Here is a 22,021-nt window from a genome sequence, read left to right on the forward strand (position 1 = left end):
ATTAAGGAAATATACCACCGTACCACTGATGATATAAAAGGAGATGATTCATCGACGTACCACTGACGATGAAAGAGATGTACCGCCGTACCACTGACGATAACACATACCCACGTCCCACTGAAGGTATGAAGAGATATACCACCGTACCACTGATGATATAAAAGGAGATGATTCATCGACGTACCACTGACGATGAAAGAGATGTACCGCCGTACCACTGACGATAACACATACCAACGTTCCACTGAAGGCATGAAGAGATATATACCACCGTACCACTGATGATATGAAGAGATGATTCATCGACGTACCACTGACGATGAAAGAGATGTACCGCCGTACCACTGACGATAACACATACCAACGTTCCACTGAAGGCATGAAAGAGATATATACCACCGTACCACTGATGATATAAGGAGATGATTCATCGACGTACCATTGACGATGAAAGAGATGTACCGCCGTACCACTGACGATAACACATACCCACGTTCCACTGAAGGTATTAAGGAAATATACCACCGTACCACTGATGATATAAAAGGAGATGATTCATCGACGTACCACTGACGATGAAAGAGATGTACCGCCGTACCACTGACGATAACACATACCAACGTTCCACTGAAGGCATGAAGAGATATATACCACCGTACCACTGATGATATAAGGAGATGTAATTCATCGACGTACCACTGACGATGAAAGAGATGTACCGCCGTACCACTGACGATAACACATACCAACGTTCCACTGAAGGCATGAAGAGATATATACCACCGTACCACTGATGATATAAGGAGATGTAATTCATCGACGTACCACTGACGATGAAAGAGATGTACCGCCGTACCACTGACGATAACACATACCAACGTTCCACTGAAGGCATGAAGAGATATATACCACCGTACCACTGATGATATAAGGAGATGTAATTCATCGACGTACCACTGACGATGAAAGAGATGTACCGCCGTACCACTGACGATAACACATACCAACGTTCCACTGAAGGCATGAAGAGATATATACCACCGTACCACTGATGATATAAGGAGATAATTCATCGACGTACCACTGAAGATGAAAGAGATGTACCGCCGTACCACTGACGATAACACATACCCACGTTCCACTGAAGGTATTAAGGAGAAATACATCGACGTACCACTGACGATGAAGATAACAAAATACACCAACGTTCCACTGAAGGTGAACTACCAACGTCCCACTGGAGGTAGAAAGAGATGTACATCGTATCACTGATGGTGAAGAGCAATCAATAATGATTTGAGGATGCCAACACAAATGCATAATCTCAATATTCATTGTCCAGCAACCAAAATTCAATCCATGAACAAATGGAAAGAAGCTGCCTCAAAAAGACTGGACCAAGTGAGGGAAAAAACTCACTGGTATTCTGTTCGTAGACATCTGAACAGAATAACTGAAACATATTATCCACCTAGAAACAAATTCAATGGGGATTTTCAAGGAAAGTGAGCTTTTTCTGCTTGACTGCAAACTGTCACTTATACTGAAGCGACTTACCATTTGCTGAGCTTCTTCCATTTGGGAATCAAGAAGTTCATAAAGCCTGAGAGATTATCACTTGCTTTGAAGATAAGATTGATATGTGGAGACATACAAACTTGCTCAAATAAAGAGGCTTGCATTTGTTGTCAACAAAACATGCTAAGGACAGAACCTGCCTCTTGCTTTCAAGTACAAATTCCAACGGAGTGCAATGACAACACTGGTGGGAAATAAGCCTTTCAATATCTGATAAGAACATCAATCACAAATGAATTCTCCATTATTGGGGAAAGCAGAATCCTCAAGAGGTGCAAAATAAATGCCTTCTCAATCTAGGTTTCCCAGCCTAGAGAGGTTCAAAATAGTATTGCAAGAGACCAAAGTTCAGCTCCAAGAACAAACTGGACAAAAACGGCCAAACAAAGCTTTGCCCCTTGAGGAATAAACTCAACTGGGGATTAATTCCATCCTAACAAATGAGATGAGGAGGAACACCGAAGCAAAATTCTTCCACGAGGAACAAACTCATTGAGGATTATCAGTCTCTGCGAGGAACTTACAGATCATCCCCTTCTTATCAAAAGATCGGGCAACACCCCAAGCTCTATTATGGGGAATCAGAGAAAATTTCTTTGGATAAAATCACCATTATGAACTTGTAGAGGAACTAAGAAGTTAACATCAAAGTAAACAAGTTAACATGCGGGGGATTTTAGTTCAAAACTCAACACAAGGTGAGAAAGAAAACCCAACAGTCAACCGTTGTCTCAAAACTTCTTGGTAGAGAGTGACATACTCTGGATTGGTCATGGCAACAACCTTTGTGCTTCAAGCTAATGAGGTGATCAAGGTAACTTCTGATTCACAACTTGCCCCAGACTACATGGTCTATGAGAGGAATTGCTTCAAGAGGATTCATGGAGATCCTTGGCATCATGAAGACTTTGGAATAATCTGCCCCAGATCAACAAATTCTTGGAGAGATTCATCAAATCTCGACGTAACTGCCCCAGATTGACTAAACTTGGCACATTCTTTTACTCGACAAAGTCTTCAAGCTTTGCCCCATGATGGTAATCAAACTTGCAAAAGCATTATACTGGGAAAACAGCATGCCCTTGGCAATGTTTTAGTTTTCTACTGATGATCAGATGTAAACTTCCTGAATGTCAAACAAATGTTTACAAGCAGAAAAATGTTTATTGTGAGAATGATAATGAAAATGCAACAATTATGTAAGTCTTGAAGTTTCGAAAAGATGTCGCATAACTTTGTGAATGAATCACTAGTTAAGAGATGACATTGATTTTTTTTATTTTTTATGCATATGATACCAACACAAGTTTTCAGCATAACTGATAGGAGTCAGGAACGCTTTCTTGTTTAAGTATGCTCTCGAAATAAACCCTGCTTCAATTAGGACTTTTGAGGGTTGTAACGTGGCCTGGTTCACGGTTTTCAGAAAAAAGGATTTTTAGGCTCAAAGTTTATTTAGCCCACCCCAACTTCGTGATGTTCTCCAGTCCTATGTTCAGTTAATTCAACATGAGTATTCACCTCTCAAAAGGATTTTGTGCCATTAACGACCTGATGAAGCTTTCTTGGAGTAGCAGTCACCCTTTTGTCTTCATTTTTGTATTCACAGAGATTTGTTCATTGTTGAGGACTTTTGCTTTGTAGTCCTTTCTTTTCACTTTTCACTCTTTTCTCTTTTTTTTTTTTTTTTTTATTTCCCTAACTTTTGCCTGGACTAATTCTCTTAATTGGTCGTCCAGCGGGATGCTCTAACTTTTGCCTAAGTCATTTGTTTTCAAGTTTTTGACTTAGCGAGCTTTTTTCTTCTTTCTTTTTTCTTTCCTTTTTATTCTTTTGATTTGAACAAATCGTGTGACATTGACTTTGTCTTGACTTGTTGAGAGGGTTGTGACTGCCTCATTCCTTGGCGTATGGAGGAAAACCATTGTGGTTTCACATTTTCCAGCCTTTTGATGCGCGGGGAATAACCATTGTGGTTTCCCATGATCCAACCATTGATGTGGATATGACATGCTTGACCTTTGGATGCACAATCCTTTTTGAAATATGAACACTCGGTCAAAATAACTGAAGACTACCCTGCCCCAGGTTAAAGATTAGGGTTTTTTCGTTTAGAAAAGAAACTCCTACTTCAAGGCTCAAAGGGTTTAACAAGGGATTATCTTCCTTATATCTCCGGTGTTTGGGAATTTGAAACAATGCCTGTACATCATCAGCAGGGTTTTATTCAAGAGCATATAACCAGAAATTTTGCGTTTTCAGATCATCATCCTCCTTCCAATCTTTGCATAAGCAAGAGTTTGGCGAAAGTAATTGGTATCATAATGCATAAAAACAAATAAACATGAGTGAAACGAATGGATTACTTCAAGACAAACATTATTATTGTGTTAGCATTAACATTCAAAAATAAACAAGTTTCTACATGCAAACAATGCATTGAAAAACAAGAAATATTACAAATGAAAACCAGTAAGAATTCTAAAAACTGAGAAAACTCTCTCCATCTGGGCATATGCTGAACGAAACATCTTTCGAGCTTCAGGCTACCATCAATAGTGATTCAATCATGCTTTGGCAAAGAATTGGCTTGAACATCATAACCAACATCTTGGAAAGTCAAAATACCAGCATGGATTAATCTTTGAACTTCATTTTTTAGAGGCCAACAATTCTCTAAGTCATGTCCAGGAGCATTCTGATGAAAAGCACAAGTGACGTTAGCATTGTACCACCAAGGAATCTTCTCTGGAATTGGAGGTGGTGACCTTGTCTGAACCAAATTCTTATGAATTAGAGCAGGGAACAATTCTGTGTAGGTCATAGGGATAGGATCAAAATTCCCCTTTTGAGGTTGATTTTGCTCGTTCGGTGGAGAATCTTGTTGACGAGTACTCTGCTGATAATCTGGGATTGCATGAACTGAATTGGATACAGGAATGACATAGGAAACATTCTGATGTTGATGATGATTGTTTCCTCCCCTGATTATCTTCTTTGAAAAGTCATTACCAAACTTCTTCACACTACCAGCTGAGTTACCTTCTTCAAACAAACATTCCTTTCGGACATCCTTTTCTAGAAGCGCTTTCATATCCACCTCTCTGTGGAAGTCGGCAGGTGTACTGACTACTGTCCCCTTGGGAAAGAACGAGTTCAGAGTTTCAAGAAAGACCTTTGCCATCCTTTCTTCCATCATAGGAGGATTGACTTGGGCAGCAACTAGAGCCTCAACCAGAGCAGTCAGATGCTCCATACCAGCCTTCAAAGTAACCACCTCTTTGCGGAGTTCAAGAATCTCTTGTTTGATGCTTTCCATTTCTTCTTAGCAAGAGTGTTGTACTGATGATACCAGGAGAAAGGAAATATGGCTCTGGAGAATTTCTTTAGAAAGCAAGACCAAATGCAGAATGATGCATGCAATGCAAATAATTTGTTTTTTTTTTTATTTTAATTTTTGAGTTTCAAGGAACTTAAGATATTAATTTGTAAACACTCAAACATTGGACTAAAGCTTTGATTAAGTTATCATCAAAATCAATCATCCATTTTGGTGGATTAGAATTTTCACCCCATCAACACCCAAGATCCATTGAGTTTGATGAAACTTATGATGTTTACAAGGAAAGACCTCTAAGTTCCTTGAAAATCAAAAGAAAAAGAATTTTCATGGATGCATGAATGCATGGTTTATGCATCAATCACAATCAAGAGCATGCGAGGTAACATAAGATCATAGTTCAAAGGTTCGACGTCACGAGCATGGAGCCATGGGTCTACCCATCCCACAAGGAGTGATCTAGGGAAGTTTGTACCTGCCAATCGGGTTCTACAAAGGTTCCCAGAGTTTTCAATCTTCTATCGGATATTACCGGCACGCACAATTGCTCATGGGCGCCAATAATATGCCTAAAAAGACCTCGTCTGAGCGTAGTATCGCATGACAACAAGCTCAAATTGGTACTTGATCTTGTTTCTGCACTACATCCTAAAAAGGCTTAGATGGGTTAAAAGGGTTCTAGGTCATTCAGCTTCTACGGACACTCACTATTGAAAGTAATAGCGTTATCACGATGGTTCGTAACAACCTCTACTACCTTCCATGAGGCCTCCACTGATTGGGGCTCCACTGTCATACCCCAATTTTTGACCCTAAGATCCTATATCATTCACATCTCAATCACTAATCAAGAGCTTCACTTGGAAGTTTTGTTTATGGTGTTGCACTCACCTCATCAATGAGAGGGACCATCAAGCACCAATGATTGTTTACCTTGTATGCATATTATACTAACCCAAATACCAAAAATATTGCTTTGTTTCTTTGTAGACTTTTGTTTTGTAGGTACCAAGCCAAGACATGCAATAAACAAGGCATTTTTCACATTTTTGACTGATGAAATCGATTTCCCTACTGGGTAAATCGATTTCCCTGCAGCAATCTTCACCAAAATCACATTCTGGACAGCATGAAATCGATTTCCCTCCTGGGTAAATCGATTTCCCTAGTGTATTTTGCGCCAATTTCTCTTCTGGAACAGAGTGAAATCGATTTCCCTCCTGGGTAAATCGATTTCCTGCAGGCAAAATTCAAAAAATATAAGGAGGGAAGCTTGACATCATTTTGGCACCTTTTTATTTGATCATTTTACCAATTTTCCACCTCATCAAAATTAATCCCTTCATTAAACCCACTTAAACCTCATTTTACCATTTCTTACCATTTAAACACCACTTTAATCATCAATTAAACACAAGTTAATTACCAAAGGCCAAATGACCAAATTGCCACTACTCTTGCTCCAATTCTATAAATAGAGGCCTTGCCTCTCTCATTTCTCAAGCTTTGAGAGCCAACAAATCCCTTGCAATTTCTCTCCTCATCCCTACCAAATTCACCAAAGCTCTTTTTCTTTCATAAAGTTTGTGAGTCACATCTTGAACCTCACAAACTTTGAGCTAAGCCACCATCCATTTCACTCTTTTTTCTTCAATTGTTGAGAGATCAAGATTTGTGTTGGTGATTCTTGAAGTAGATCCAAGTTTGTGCAAGATTTGGTAAATTCTCTTCATCCTTTTTGTGTATCATGATGTAGATCCTTTGTGGTTTGTGTTCAATGCATCTTTGATGCTATATTGGTGCTATTTGTTGTTGATTTGATGGAAAATTCGTGCTCCAATTGATGTGTGATCATAAGGTGTTTGTATGTTTGTTCAAGTCAAGTTTTATGCCTCTAAATGCTGTTTTTGCTGAAATTTGCACTGGTCAAATCGATTTCCATAAGGCTCAAATCGATTTCCTGCTGAGCGTGACTTGTTTTTTCTGAAAACTGCACTATGGAAATCGATTTCCCTCTGCATGAAATCGATTTCCTGCTGGCAGAATGTGGTTTTTTGCCTTTTTTATGCTTGTTTTGGCTTCCTACTTCCTCCACTTCATTAATATCATTGGATCTAGGATGTTGATAGGTTTGAAATGACCTAATCCATAATATTAGATGAATGATATTAATGATAGTGTGAGTTGATTATCTTTTATGTTTTCATTCTTATTTTCATCTTATCTTTCTTTTGATCGATGAAAGTCTTGACATCTTGAGAATTCTATGGATTCTTGATGAAGACTAGATCAATTTGTGTTCATTCTTATCTTTTCATCTTATCTTTCTTTGATCGATGAAAGTCTTGACATCTTGAGAATTCTATGAATTCTTGATAAAGACTAGATCAATTTGTTTCTATTCTTATCTTTTTCATCTTGTTTTCTTTTGATCGATGAAAGTCTTAACATCTTGAGAATTCTATGGATTCTTGATGAAGACTAGATCAATTTGTTTTCATTCTTGTGATTATCTTTTGTGAATTTTATTCTTCTTCCTCCATTTCATTAATATCATTGGATCTAGGATGTTGATAGGTTGGAAAGAACCAAATCCATAATATTAGATGAATGATATTAATGATAGTGTGAGTTGATTATCTTTATGCATTTTACCTTCTCCTTCTCCTTTTTTCTTTTGATCGATGAAAGTCTTAATACTTTGAGAATTCTTATGGATTCTTAGTAAAGACTAGATCGTTACCTATTTTCTTTTCGTGCGGTATTGCTTTCGGAAGGCGATCTACATATCGTTCTTCTCGCATGCATTAGCACATAAAGTTTTGACCGGCCTCGTTGTAGGGTGATTTCTACATAAATCACTTGGCGATCTGCTTAACATAGCGCAATATTTCGTGTCCCGAATAAAAAAGATCAAATGTGGAAGAGAATTGTATGCGGTTGATTTAAGACTTGTGGAGGTTTTTATCGTGTAGTCGCTATGATTTTATCAAGCTTCTGATAAGCCCCATTGACTTTAAATCCGAGTACATCATTCACTCACCATAGATCTTCATACTAACTTTGATAACATACTTGACAAGTTTCAAGATGGTTATCTTTAACATTTAACAACTAACTTTAATTTCCGCACCTTTATATTACCGCTCTTTATATTACCGCTCTTTATATTTCTCGCCTTATCGCTTTACTTTATCATTTCATCATATTTACTTTCCGCCATTTTCTCTTTGTCCATTTGGACGTTTATAATTCCGTCATTTTCTCTTTGTCCACTTGGACATATGTTTATGCTTCTGTTATTTTTCTTTTGTCCACTTGGACCATACTCTATTTTTCTTGCTAAAACACTAATAAATAACAAAAATCTAAAAAATACATAAGGCTCTCTTTGGACTATCAGTTACTATCCCTAGCGCTTTGGAGATTCGGACTTATGGACCTAGTACCTCTGGACTCATTCTATTGCTATCCTGTGATTGTTCTGTCTGTCTGGCATTGTTCTGTTGTATGTTTATGTGTGCAGGTATTTCCTTGAAAGCCCTTGATGGTTAATTCCAAGGCATTGAGATAAGGATTTTACCCGAAAACAGCCGTTACTCTGCCCGATTTTCGTCAGAATCTTAATATGCTTAATGAAAAATGGTGCTAAGACAATAAGTTCATCTGGATCCCCAAGTGTTAATGTGTTGGTATTGATAAATCCAAAGGATGGGAAAACTACCTTGGCTCTTAATGTCAAGTGTTGGCTTCTTATTTGGTTAGACCGTTTCTTTCCTTAGCTTTTACTTTATGCATTAGGTTAGCCTCTTCATCTCCTCCCATTCTTAAATTTTCAAAATCTTCTCCCTTTTTCCAAAATATTCTTATGTTTGCAAACCTTTTCAAAAACCTTTTCTCAAAAATATCTTTCGCCCTTAGTGGCTTTTCTTCAAAAGTTTAGACACCGTTAACTGTCGAAACGAGTGGTTATACCCCACGATTTTGAAATTGATTGATAATAACGAGATCTTTTCCGCGTGAGAGAGCTAGTGGCATACTCGTTGATTTTATCCGAGTTGGAGCCCTTCTTTCATTTGCGATGCAAAGAACTTGTTTGTTCTCATGCTCAAGATCAATGGCTGAGTATTTCTCTCTAACGACAACAAAGTGTTTATTCGTTTTAAAAACGTTTTTCCCAAAAGCGGAACTACATTAGCTCTGACTTCTCCATTGCACCGAGGAGGTATGTAGGCCCAAAGCTTAACGCTTTGCCGAGCTTATTTTAAAAAATAAAACAAACCGTTTTTTAGCACACACACAACACAGATTTTCAAAAAGGTTCCCGTGGAGTACCACGGATATGAGGGGTGCTTTAAACCTTCCCCTCATATAATCAACACCCGTACCTGAGATCTCTTTCTTGTTTTAAAAAACAAAACTTTGGGTTTTACGTTCTTTTCCCTTTTCCTTTGAAAAAATAAAGCGCGGTGGCGATTTCAAAACGGAATATTGATTCGAGTCAATCCCATGGCTTCGATATCAGATTTTCCCCGCTACAGAAAAATGGCGACTTCACTGGGGATCCAGTTTTAAGTGTGTTAAGCCTATTTTTGTTTATCTGTGTGTTTTTATCTGTATATATTGTTATGTGCTTTGTTTGTTTATCTTCTTTTTTTTCTTTTTGGTGCTCGATGGTTCCTTTGTGATGAGATAAAGTTCTAACCCGAACTTTGGTGAGTAACTTGAGATAGGAGGTGGTAAGACCAATAGTCGCATGTCAGGAGCAATCCTTACCATGAGCGTCATATGGTGGAACCCCAATCAGTGGAGGCCTCATGGAAGGTAGTAGAGGTTGTTACGAACCATCGTGATAACGCTATTACTTTCAATAGTGAGTGTCCGTAGAAGCTGAATGGCCTAGAACCCTTTAAACCAATCTAAGCCTTTTTTAGGATGTAGTGCAGAAACAAGATCAAGTACCAATTTGAGCTTGTTGTCATGCGATACTACGCTCAGACGAGGTCTTTTTAGGCATATTATTGGCGCCCATGAGCAATTGTGCGTGCCGGTAATATCCGATAGAAGATTGAAAACTCTGGGAACCTTTGTAGAACCCGATTGGCAGGTACAAAACTCCCTAGATCATACCTTTTGGGATGGTTAGACCATGGCTCCATGCTCGTGACGTCGAACCTTTGAACTATGATCTTATGTGACCTTGCATGCTCTTGATTGTGGTTGATGCATAAACCATGCATTCATGCATCCATGAAAACTCTTTTTCTTTTGATTTTCAAGGAACTTAGAGGTCTTTCCTTGTAAACATCATAAGTTTCATCAAACTCAATGGATCTTGGGTGTTGATGGGGTGAAAATTCTAATCCACCAAAATGGATGATTGATTTTGATGATAACTTAATCAAAGCTTTAGTCCAATGTTTGAGTGTTTACAAGTTAATATCTTAAGTTCCTTGAAACTCAAAAATTAAAATAAAAAAAAAAACAAATTATTTGCATTGCATGCATCATTCTGCATTTGGTCTTGCTCTCTAAAGAAGTTTTTTCCAGAGCCTTATTTCCTTTCTCCTGGTATCATCAGTGCAACGCTCGTGCTAAGAAGAAATGGAAAGTATCAAACAAGAGATTCTTGAACTCCGCAAAGAGGTGGTTACTTTGAAGGCTGGTATGGAGCATCTGACTGCTCTGGTTGAGGCTCTAGTTGCTGCCCAAGTCAATCCTCCTATGATGGAAGAAAGGATGGCAAAGGTCTTTCTTGAAACTCTGAACTCGTTCTTTCCCAAGGGGACAGTAGTCAGTACACCTGCTGACTTCCACAGAGAGGTGGGTATGAAAGCGCTTCTAGAAAAGGATGTCCGAAAGGAATGTTTGTTTGAAGAAGGTAACTCAGCTGGAAGTGTGAAGAAGTTTGGTAATGACTTTTCAAAGAAGAGAATCAGGGGAGGAAACAATCATCATCAACATCATCATGTTTCCTATATCATTCCTGTATCCAATTCAATTCATGCAACTCCAGATTATCAGCAAAGTACTCGTCAACAAGCTCCTCCACTGAATGAGCAAAATCAATCTCGAAAGCCTAATTTTGATCCTATCCCTATGACCTACACAGAATTGTTCCCTGCTCTAATTCATAAGAATTTGGTTCAGACAAGGTCACCACCTCCAATTCCAGAGAAGATTCCATGGTGGTACAATGCTGATGTTACTTGCGCTTTTCATCAGGATGCTCCCGGACACAGTTTAGAAGATTGTTGGGCTCTAAAGGTTGAAGTTCAAAGATTGACTCGTGCTGGTATTTTGTCTTTCCGAGACATTGGCCCTGATGTTCAAGCCAATTCTTTGCCAAAGCATGAATGAATCACTATTGATGGTAGCCTGAAGTTTGAAAGATGTTTCCTTCAGCACAAACCCAGATGGAGAAAGCCTTCTCAGTTTTTTTTAGTATTCTTACTGATTTTCATTTGTAATATTACTTGTTTTTCAAATGCATTGTTTGCATGTAGAAACTTGTTTATTTTTGAATGTTAATGCTAATGCAACAATAATGTTTGTCTTGAAGTAATCCATTCGTTTCACTCATGTTTATTTGTTTTTATGCATTATGATACCAATTGCTTTTGCCAAACTCTTGTTTATGCAAAGATTGGAGGGAGGATGATGATCTGAAAACGCAAAATTTCTGGTTATATGCTCTTGAATAAAACCCTGCTGATGATGTACAGGCATTGTTTCAAATTCCCAAACACCGGAGATATAAGGAAGATAATCCCTTGTTAACCCCTTTGAGCCTTGAAGTAGGAGTTTCTTTTCTAAATGAAAAAACCCTAATTTTTAACCTGGGGCAGGGTAGTGTTCAGTTAATTTGACCGAGTGTTCATATTTCAAAAAGGATTGTGCATCCAAAGGTCAAGCATGTCATATCCACATCAATGGTTGGATCATGGGAAACCACAATGGTTATTCCCCGCGCATCAAAAGACTGGAAAATGTGAAACCACAATGGTTTTCCTCCATCCGCCAAGGAATGAGGCAGTCACAACCCTCTCAATAAGTCAAGACAAAGTCAATATCATACGATTTGTTCAAATTAAAAGAATGAAAGAAAAAGTAAAAAAAAAAAAAGAAAGAAAAAAGCTCGCTAAGTCAAAAACTTGAAAACAAATGACTTAGGCAAAAGTTAGAGCATCCCGCTGGACGACCAATTAAAAGAATTAGTCCAGGCAAAAGTTAGGGAAATAAAAAAAAAAAAAAAAAAAAAAAAAAAAAAAAAAAAAAAAGAGAAAAGAGCGAAAAGTGAAAAGAAAGGACTACAAAGCAAAAGTCCTCAAAAATGAACAAATCTGTGTGAATACAAAAACGAAGACAAAAAGGGTGACTGTTATCCCAAGAAAGTTTCATTGGATCTTTAATGGCACAAAATCCTTTTGAGAGATGAATACTCATGTTTAGTTAACTGAACATAGGACTGGAGAACATCACGAAGATGGGGTGGGCTAAATAAACTTTGAGCCTAAAAATCTTTTTTTCTGAAAACCGTGAACCAGGCCACGTTACAACCCTCAAAAGTCCTAATTGAAGCAGGGTTTATTTCGAGAGCATACTTAAACAAGAAAGCATTCCTGACTCCTATCAGTTATGCTGAAAACTTGTGTTGGTATCATATGCATACAAAAATCAATGTCATTCCTTAACCAGTGATTAATTCACAAGGTTTTGTGACATCTTTTCAATAAAACTTCAAGACTTACATAATTGTTGCATTTTCATTATCATTCTCAGAATAAACATTTTTCTGCTTGTAAACATTTGTTTGACATCCAGGAAGTTTACATCTGATCATCAGTAGAAAACTAAAACATTGCCAGGGGCATGTTGTTTTTCCAGTATAATGCTTTTGCAAGTTTGATTACCATCATGGGGCAAAGCTTGAAGACTTTGTCGAGTAAAAGAATGTGCCAAGTTTAGTCAATCTGGGGCAGTTACGTCGAGATTTGATGAATCTCTCCAAGAATCTGTTGATCTGGGGCAGATTATTCCAAAGTCTTCATGATGCCAAGGATCTCCATGAATCCTCTTGAAGCAATTCCTCTCATAGACCATGTAGTCTGGGGCAAGTTGTGAATCAGAAGTTACCTTGATCACCTCATTAGCTTGAAGCACAAAGGTTGTTGCCATGACCAATCCAGAGTATGTCACTCTCTACCAAGAAGTTTTGAGACAACGGTTGACTGTTGGGTTTTCTTTCTCACCTTGTGTCGAGTTTTGAACTAAAATCCCCCGCATGTTAACTTGTTTGCTTTGATGTTAACTTCTTATTTCCTCTGCAAGTTCATAATGGTGATTTTCTCCAAAGAAATTTTCCCTGATTCCCCATAATAGAGCTTGGGGTGTTGCCCGATCTTTTGATAAGAAGGGGATGATCTGTAAATTTCTCGCAGAGGCTGATAATCCTCAATGAGTTTGTTCCTCGTGGAAGAATTTTGCTTCGGTGTTCCCCCTCAGCTCATTTGTCAGGATGGAATTAATCCCCAGGTGAGTTTATTCCTCAAGGGGCAAAGCTTTGTTTGGCCGTTTTTGTCCAGTTTGTTCTTGGAGCTGAACTTTGGTCTCTTGCAATACTATTTTGAACCTCTCTAGGCTGGGAAACCTAGATTGAGAAGGCATTTATTTTGCACCTCTTGAGGATTCTGCTTTCCCCAATAATGGAGAATTCATTTGTGATTGATGTTCTTATCAGATATTGAAAGGCTTATTTCCCACCAGTGTTGTCATTGCACTCCGTTGGAATTTGTACTTGAAAGCAAGAGGCAGGTTCTGTCCTTAGCATGTTTTGTTGACAACAAATGCAAGCCTCTTTATTTGAGCAAGTTTGTATGTCTCCACATATCAGTCTTATCTTCAAAGCAAGTGATAATCTCTCAGGCTTTTTGAACTTCTTGATTCCCAAATGGAAGAAGCTCAGCAAATGGTAAGTCGCTTCAGTATAAGTGACAGTTTGCAGTCAAGCAGAAAAAGCTCACTTTCCTCGAAAATCCCCATTGAATTTGTTTCTAGGTGGATAATATGTTTCAGTTATTCTGTTCAGATGTCTACGAACAGAATACCAGTGAGTTTTTTCCCTCACTTGGTCCAGTCTTTTTGAGGCAGCTTCTTTCCATTTGTTCATGGATTGAATTTTGGTTGCTGGACAATGAATATTGAGATTATGCATTTGTGTTGGCATCCTCAAATCATTATTGATTGCTCTTCACCATCAGTGATATGAAGAGGCATCTCCTTCTACCTCCAGTGGGACGTTGGTAGTTCACCTTCAGTGGAACGTTGGTGTATTTTGTTATCTTTCATCGTCAGTGGTACGTCGATGAATTATCTCCTTTTATATCATCAGTGGTACGGTGGTATATATCTCTTCATGCCTTCAGTGGAACGTTGGTATGTGTTATCGTCAGTGGTACGGCGGTACATCTCTTTCATCGTCAGTGGTACGTCGATGAATTACATCTCCTTATATCATCAGTGGTACGGTGGTATATATCTCTTCATGCCTTCAGTGGAACGTTGGTATGTGTTATCGTCAGTGGTACGGCGGTACATCTCTTTCATCGTCAGTGGTACGTCGATGAATTATCTCCTTTCATATCATCAGTGGTACGGTGGTATATCTCCTTAATACCTTCAGTGGAACGTGGGTATGTGTTATCGTCAGTGGTACGGCGGTACATCTCTTTCATCGTCAGTGGTACGTCGATGAATCATCTCCTTTTATATCATCAGTGGTACGGTGGTATATCTCTTCATGCCTTCAGTGGAACGTTGGTATGTGTTATCGTCAGTGGTACGGCGGTACATCTCTTTCATCGTCAGTGGTACGTCGATGAATCATTTCCTTCTATATCATCAGTGGTACGGTGGTATATATCTCTTTCATGCCTTCAGTGGAACGTTGGTATGTGTTATCGTCAGTGGTACGGCGGTACATTTCTTTCATCGTCAGTGGTACGTCGATGAATTACATCCCCTTTTATATCATCAGTGGTACGGTGGTATATCTCTCTTCACACCTTCAGTGGAACGTTGGTATGTGTTATCGTCAGTGGTACGGCGGTACATCTCTTCATCAGTGGTACGATGGTCTGATTTCTGTTAACAGATGATGGGTATTCAGATGCATACTTTCTCATCCCCAGTGAAAGAGGATGACCTCTTTTCTCATCCCCAGTGAAAGAGGATGCTCTAACCTCTCTGACGCGAAGTGTTTCCCCAGAGAAATTTCTTTTCCCACTAAAAGTTCCGTCTCCAACAAAGTCTTGCCTTCCTCAGAGGAGTTCCTACTTGCAAGACATCTGTTTCCCCAGCGGAGTTATATCAAGACATTTGTTTTCCCCAGTGGATCACCTGATACTCCCCAGTGTTATCATTATCATCACATGCATTCATTAACATTGCATTGCATCTTAGGATCAAAAATTGTGTTTTATATATTTAAGTCTCTTCGATTTTTGTCAAAACGAAGATTTCCAATCATCGTATCTCCAAATCGAAGAAACTTAAATAGGGGCATCTGTCATACCCCAATTTTTGACCCTAAGATCCTATATCATTCACATCTCAATCACTAATCAAGAGCTTCACTTGGAAGTTTTGTTTATGGTGTTGCACTCACCTCATCAATGAGAGGGACCATCAAGCACCAATGATTGTTTACCTTGTATGCATATTATACTAACCCAAATACCAAAAATATTGCTTTGTTTCTTTGTAGACTTTTGTTTTGTAGGTACCAAGCCAAGACATGCAATAAACAAGGCATTTTTCACATTTTTGACTGATGAAATCGATTTCCCTACTGGGTAAATCGATTTCCCTGCAGCAATCTTCACCAAAATCACATTCTGGACAGCATGAAATCGATTTCCCTCCTGGGTAAATCGATTTCCCTAGTGTATTTTGCGCCAATTTCTCTTCTGGAACAGAGTGAAATCGATTTCCCTCCTGGGTAAATCGATTTCCTGCAGGCAAAATTCAAAAAATATAAGGAGGGAAGCTTGACATCATTTTGGCACCTTTTTATTTGATCATTTTACCAATTTTCCACCTCATCAAAATTAATCCCTTCATTAAACCCACTTAAACCTCATTTTACCATTTCTTACCATTTAAACACCACTTTAATCATCAATTAAACACAAGTTAATTACCAAAGGCCAAATGACCAAATTGCCACTACTCTTGCTCCAATTCTATAAATAGAGGCCTTGCCTCTCTCATTTCTCAAGCTTTGAGAGCCAACAAATCCCTTGCAATTTCTCTCCTCATCCCTACCAAATTCACCAAAGCTCTTTTTCTTTCATAAAGTTTGTGAGTCACATCTTGAACCTCACAAACTTTGAGCTAAGCCACCATCCATTTCACTCTTTTTTCTTCAATTGTTGAGAGATCAAGATTTGTGTTGGTGATTCTTGAAGTAGATCCAAGTTTGTGCAAGATTTGGTAAATTCTCTTCATCCTTTTTGTGTATCATGATGTAGATCCTTTGTGGTTTGTGTTCAATGCATCTTTGATGCTATATTGGTGCTATTTGTTGTTGATTTGATGGAAAATTCGTGCTCCAATTGATGTGTGATCATAAGGTGTTTGTATGTTTGTTCAAGTCAAGTTTTATGCCTCTAAATGCTGTTTTTGCTGAAATTTGCACTGGTCAAATCGATTTCCATAAGGCTCAAATCGATTTCCTGCTGAGCGTGACTTGTTTTTTCTGAAAACTGCACTATGGAAATCGATTTCCCTCTGCATGAAATCGATTTCCTGCTGGCAGAATGTGGTTTTTTGCCTTTTTTATGCTTGTTTTGGCTTCCTACTTCCTCCACTTCATTAATATCATTGGATCTAGGATGTTGATAGGTTTGAAATGACCTAATCCATAATATTAGATGAATGATATTAATGATAGTGTGAGTTGATTATCTTTTATGTTTTCATTCTTATTTTCATCTTATCTTTCTTTTGATCGATGAAAGTCTTGACATCTTGAGAATTCTATGGATTCTTGATGAAGACTAGATCAATTTGTGTTCATTCTTATCTTTTCATCTTATCTTTCTTTGATCGATGAAAGTCTTGACATCTTGAGAATTCTATGAATTCTTGATAAAGACTAGATCAATTTGTTTCTATTCTTATCTTTTTCATCTTGTTTTCTTTTGATCGATGAAAGTCTTAACATCTTGAGAATTCTATGGATTCTTGATGAAGACTAGATCAATTTGTTTTCATTCTTGTGATTATCTTTTGTGAATTTTATTCTTCTTCCTCCATTTCATTAATATCATTGGATCTAGGATGTTGATAGGTTGGAAAGAACCAAATCCATAATATTAGATGAATGATATTAATGATAGTGTGAGTTGATTATCTTTATGCATTTTACCTTCTCCTTCTCCTTTTTTCTTTTGATCGATGAAAGTCTTAATACTTTGAGAATTCTTATGGATTCTTAGTAAAGACTAGATCGTTACCTATTTTCTTTTCGTGCGGTATTGCTTTCGGAAGGCGATCTACATATCGTTCTTCTCGCATGCATTAGCACATAAAGTTTTGACCGGCCTCGTTGTAGGGTGATTTCTACATAAATCACTTGGCGATCTGCTTAACATAGCGCAATATTTCGTGTCCCGAATAAAAAAGATCAAATGTGGAAGAGAATTGTATGCGGTTGATTTAAGACTTGTGGAGGTTTTTATCGTGTAGTCGCTATGATTTTATCAAGCTTCTGATAAGCCCCATTGACTTTAAATCCGAGTACATCATTCACTCACCATAGATCTTCATACTAACTTTGATAACATACTTGACAAGTTTCAAGATGGTTATCTTTAACATTTAACAACTAACTTTAATTTCCGCACCTTTATATTACCGCTCTTTATATTACCGCTCTTTATATTTCTCGCCTTATCGCTTTACTTTATCATTTCATCATATTTACTTTCCGCCATTTTCTCTTTGTCCATTTGGACGTTTATAATTCCGTCATTTTCTCTTTGTCCACTTGGACATATGTTTATGCTTCTGTTATTTTTCTTTTGTCCACTTGGACCATACTCTATTTTTCTTGCTAAAACACTAATAAATAACAAAAATCTAAAAAATACATAAGGCTCTCTTTGGACTATCAGTTACTATCCCTAGCGCTTTGGAGATTCGGACTTATGGACCTAGTACCTCTGGACTCATTCTATTGCTATCCTGTGATTGTTCTGTCTGTCTGGCATTGTTCTGTTGTATGTTTATGTGTGCAGGTATTTCCTTGAAAGCCCTTGATGGTTAATTCCAAGGCATTGAGATAAGGATTTTACCCGAAAACAGCCGTTACTCTGCCCGATTTTCGTCAGAATCTTAATATGCTTAATGAAAAATGGTGCTAAGACAATAAGTTCATCTGGATCCCCAAGTGTTAATGTGTTGGTATTGATAAATCCAAAGGATGGGAAAACTACCTTGGCTCTTAATGTCAAGTGTTGGCTTCTTATTTGGTTAGACCGTTTCTTTCCTTAGCTTTTACTTTATGCATTAGGTTAGCCTCTTCATCTCCTCCCATTCTTAAATTTTCAAAATCTTCTCCCTTTTTCCAAAATATTCTTATGTTTGCAAACCTTTTCAAAAACCTTTTCTCAAAAATATCTTTCGCCCTTAGTGGCTTTTCTTCAAAAGTTTAGACACCGTTAACTGTCGAAACGAGTGGTTATACCCCACGATTTTGAAATTGATTGATAATAACGAGATCTTTTCCGCGTGAGAGAGCTAGTGGCATACTCGTTGATTTTATCCGAGTTGGAGCCCTTCTTTCATTTGCGATGCAAAGAACTTGTTTGTTCTCATGCTCAAGATCAATGGCTGAGTATTTCTCTCTAACGACAACAAAGTGTTTATTCGTTTTAAAAACGTTTTTCCCAAAAGCGGAACTACATTAGCTCTGACTTCTCCATTGCACCGAGGAGGTATGTAGGCCCAAAGCTTAACGCTTTGCCGAGCTTATTTTAAAAAATAAAACAAACCGTTTTTTAGCACACACACAACACAGATTTTCAAAAAGGTTCCCGTGGAGTACCACGGATATGAGGGGTGCTTTAAACCTTCCCCTCATATAATCAACACCCGTACCTGAGATCTCTTTCTTGTTTTAAAAAACAAAACTTTGGGTTTTACGTTCTTTTCCCTTTTCCTTTGAAAAAATAAAGCGCGGTGGCGATTTCAAAACGGAATATTGATTCGAGTCAATCCCATGGCTTCGATATCAGATTTTCCCCGCTACATCCACCATATGACGCTCATGGTAAGGATTGCTCCTGACATGCGACTATTGGTCTTACCACCTCCTATCTCAAGTTACTCACCAAAGTTCGGGTTAGAACTTTATCTCATCACAGAGGAACCATCGAGCACCAAAAAGAAAGAAAAAAAAAGAAGATAAACAAACAAAGCACACAACAATATATACAGATAAAAACACACAGATAAACAAAAATAGGCTTAACACGCTTAAAACTGGATCCCCAGTGAAGTCGCCATTTTTCTGTAGCGGGGAAAATCTGATATCGAAGCCATGGGATTGACTCGAATCAATATTTCATTTGAAATCGCCACCGCGCTTTATTTTTTCAAAGGAAAAGGGAAAAGAACGAAAAACCCAAAGTTTTGTTTTTAAAACAAGAAAGAGATCTCAGGTACGGGTGTTGATTATATGAGGGGAAGGTTTTAAGCACCCCTCATATCTGTGGTACTCCACGGGAACCTTTTTGAAAATCTGTGTGTGTGTGTGTGCTAAAAAACGGTTTGTTTTATTTTTTAAAATAAGCTCGGCAAAGCGTTAAGCTTTGGGCCTACATACCCCCTTGGTGCAATGGAGAAGTCAGAGCTAATGTAGTTCCGCTTTTGGGAAAAACGTTTTAAAAACGAATAAACACTTTGGTGTCGTTAGAGAGAAATACTCAGCCATTGATCTTGAGCATGAGAACAAACAAGTTCTTTGCATCGCAAATGAAAGAAGGGCTCCAACTCGGATAAAATCAACGAGTATGCCACTAGCTCTCTCACGCGGAAAAGATCTCGTTATTATCGATCAATTTCAAAATCGTGGGGTATAACCACTCGTTTCGACAGTTAACGGTGTCTAAACTTTTGAAGAAAAGCCACTAAGGGCGAAAGATATTTTTGAGAAAAAAGGTTTTGAAAAGGTTTGCAAACATAAGAATGTTTTGGAAAAAGAGAGAAGATTTTGAAAATTTAAGAATGGGAGGAGATGAAGAGGCTAACCTAGTGCATAAAATAAAAGCTAAGGAAAGAAACGGTCTAACCAAATAAGAAGCCAACACTTGACATTAAGAGCCAAGGTAGTTTTCCCATCCTTTGGATTTATCAATACCAACACATTAACACTTGGGGATCCAGATGAACTTATTGTCTTAGCACCACTTTGCATTAAGCATATTAAGGTTCTGACGAAAATCGGGCAGAGTAACGGCTGTTTTCGGGTAAAATCCTTATTTCAATGCCTTGGAATTAACCATCAAGGGCTTTCAAGGAAATACCTGCACACATAAACATACAACAGAACAATGCCAGACAGACAGAACAATCACAGGATAGTAATAGAATGAGTCCAGAGGTACTAGGTCCATAAGTCCGAATCTCCAAATTGCTAAGGATAGTAACCGATAGTCCAAAAAGAACCTTATGTATTTTTTAGATTTTTGTTATTTATTAGTGTTTTAGCAAGAAAAGATAAAGTATGGTCCAAGTGGACAAAAGAAAAATGACGGAAAGTAAATATGATGAAATGATAAAGTAAAGCGATAAGGCGAGAAATATAAAGAGCGGTAATATAAAGAGCGGTAATATAAAGGTGCGGAAATTAAAGTTAGTTGTTAAATGTTAAAGATAACCATCTTGAAACTTGTCAAGTATGTTATCAAAGTTAGTATGAAGATCTATGGTGAGTGAATGATGTACTCGGATTTAAAGTCAATGGGGCTTATCAGAAGCTTGATAAAATCATAGCGACTACACGATAAAAACCTCCACAAGTCTTAAATCAACCGCATACAATTCTCTTCCACATTTGATCTTTTTTATTCGGGACACGAAATATTGCGCTATGTTAAGCAGATCGCCAAGTGATTTATGTAGAAATCACCCTACAACGAGGCCGGTCAAAACTTTATGTGCTAATGCATGCGAGAAGAACGATATGTAGATCGCCTTCCGAAAGCAATACCGCACGAAAAGAAAATAGGTAACGATCTAGTCTTTACTAAGAATCCATAAGAATTCTCAAAGTATTAAGACTTTCATCGATCAAAAGAAAAAAGGAGAAGGAGAAGGTAAAATGCATAAAGATAATCAACTCACACTATCATTAATATCATTCATCTAATATTATGGATTTGGTTCTTTCCAACCTATCAACATCCTAGATCCAATGATATTAATGAAATGGAGGAAGAAGAATAAAATTCACAAAAGATAATCACAAGAATGAAAACAAATTGATCTAGTCTTCATCAAGAATCCATAGAATTCTCAAGATGTTAAGACTTTCATCGATCAAAAGAAAACAAGATGAAAAAGATAAGAATAGAGACAAATTGATCTAGTCTTTATCAAGAATTCATAGAATTCTCAAGATGTTAAGACTTTCATCGATCAGAAGAAAGATAAGATGAAAATAAGAATGAAAACATAAAAGATAATCAACTCACACTATCATTAATATCATTCATCTAATATTATGGATTAGGTCATTTCAAACCTATCAACATCCTAGATCCAATGATATTAATGAAGTGGAGGAAGTAGGACACCAAAACAAGCATAAAAGAGGCAAAAAACCACATTCTGCCAGCAGGAAATCGATTTCATGCAGGGGGAAATCGATTTCCATAGTGCAGTTTTCAGAAAAAACAGGTCACGCTCAGCAGGAAATCGATTTCAGCCTTAAGGAAATCGATTTCCTCAGTGCAAAATCCAGCAAAAACAGCATTTAGAGGCATAAAACTTGACTTGAACAAACATACAAACACCTTATGATCACACATCAAT

The 22,021-nt window shown here is 37.8% G+C and overlaps 1 protein-coding gene across 1 annotated transcript; it reads left to right on the forward strand.

The window, feature by feature from the left end:
• Positions 1–6,431: 6,431 nt before the first annotated feature.
• Positions 6,432–11,375, forward strand: LOC131657278 (uncharacterized). The gene is made up of 2 exons (XM_058926704.1): positions 6,432–6,639; positions 10,503–11,375. Exon 2 carries the CDS (start codon positions 10,526–10,528, stop codon positions 11,279–11,281), a length of 756 nt encoding a protein of 251 aa, XP_058782687.1. The 5' UTR covers positions 6,432–6,639; positions 10,503–10,525; the 3' UTR covers positions 11,282–11,375.
• The last annotated feature ends 10,646 nt before the right edge of the window (positions 11,376–22,021 follow it).

This window comes from Vicia villosa, linkage group LG3, assembly GCF_029867415.1.
Source record: "Vicia villosa cultivar HV-30 ecotype Madison, WI linkage group LG3, Vvil1.0, whole genome shotgun sequence".
In the NCBI taxonomy this organism is placed as follows: domain Eukaryota; kingdom Viridiplantae; phylum Streptophyta; class Magnoliopsida; order Fabales; family Fabaceae; genus Vicia; species Vicia villosa.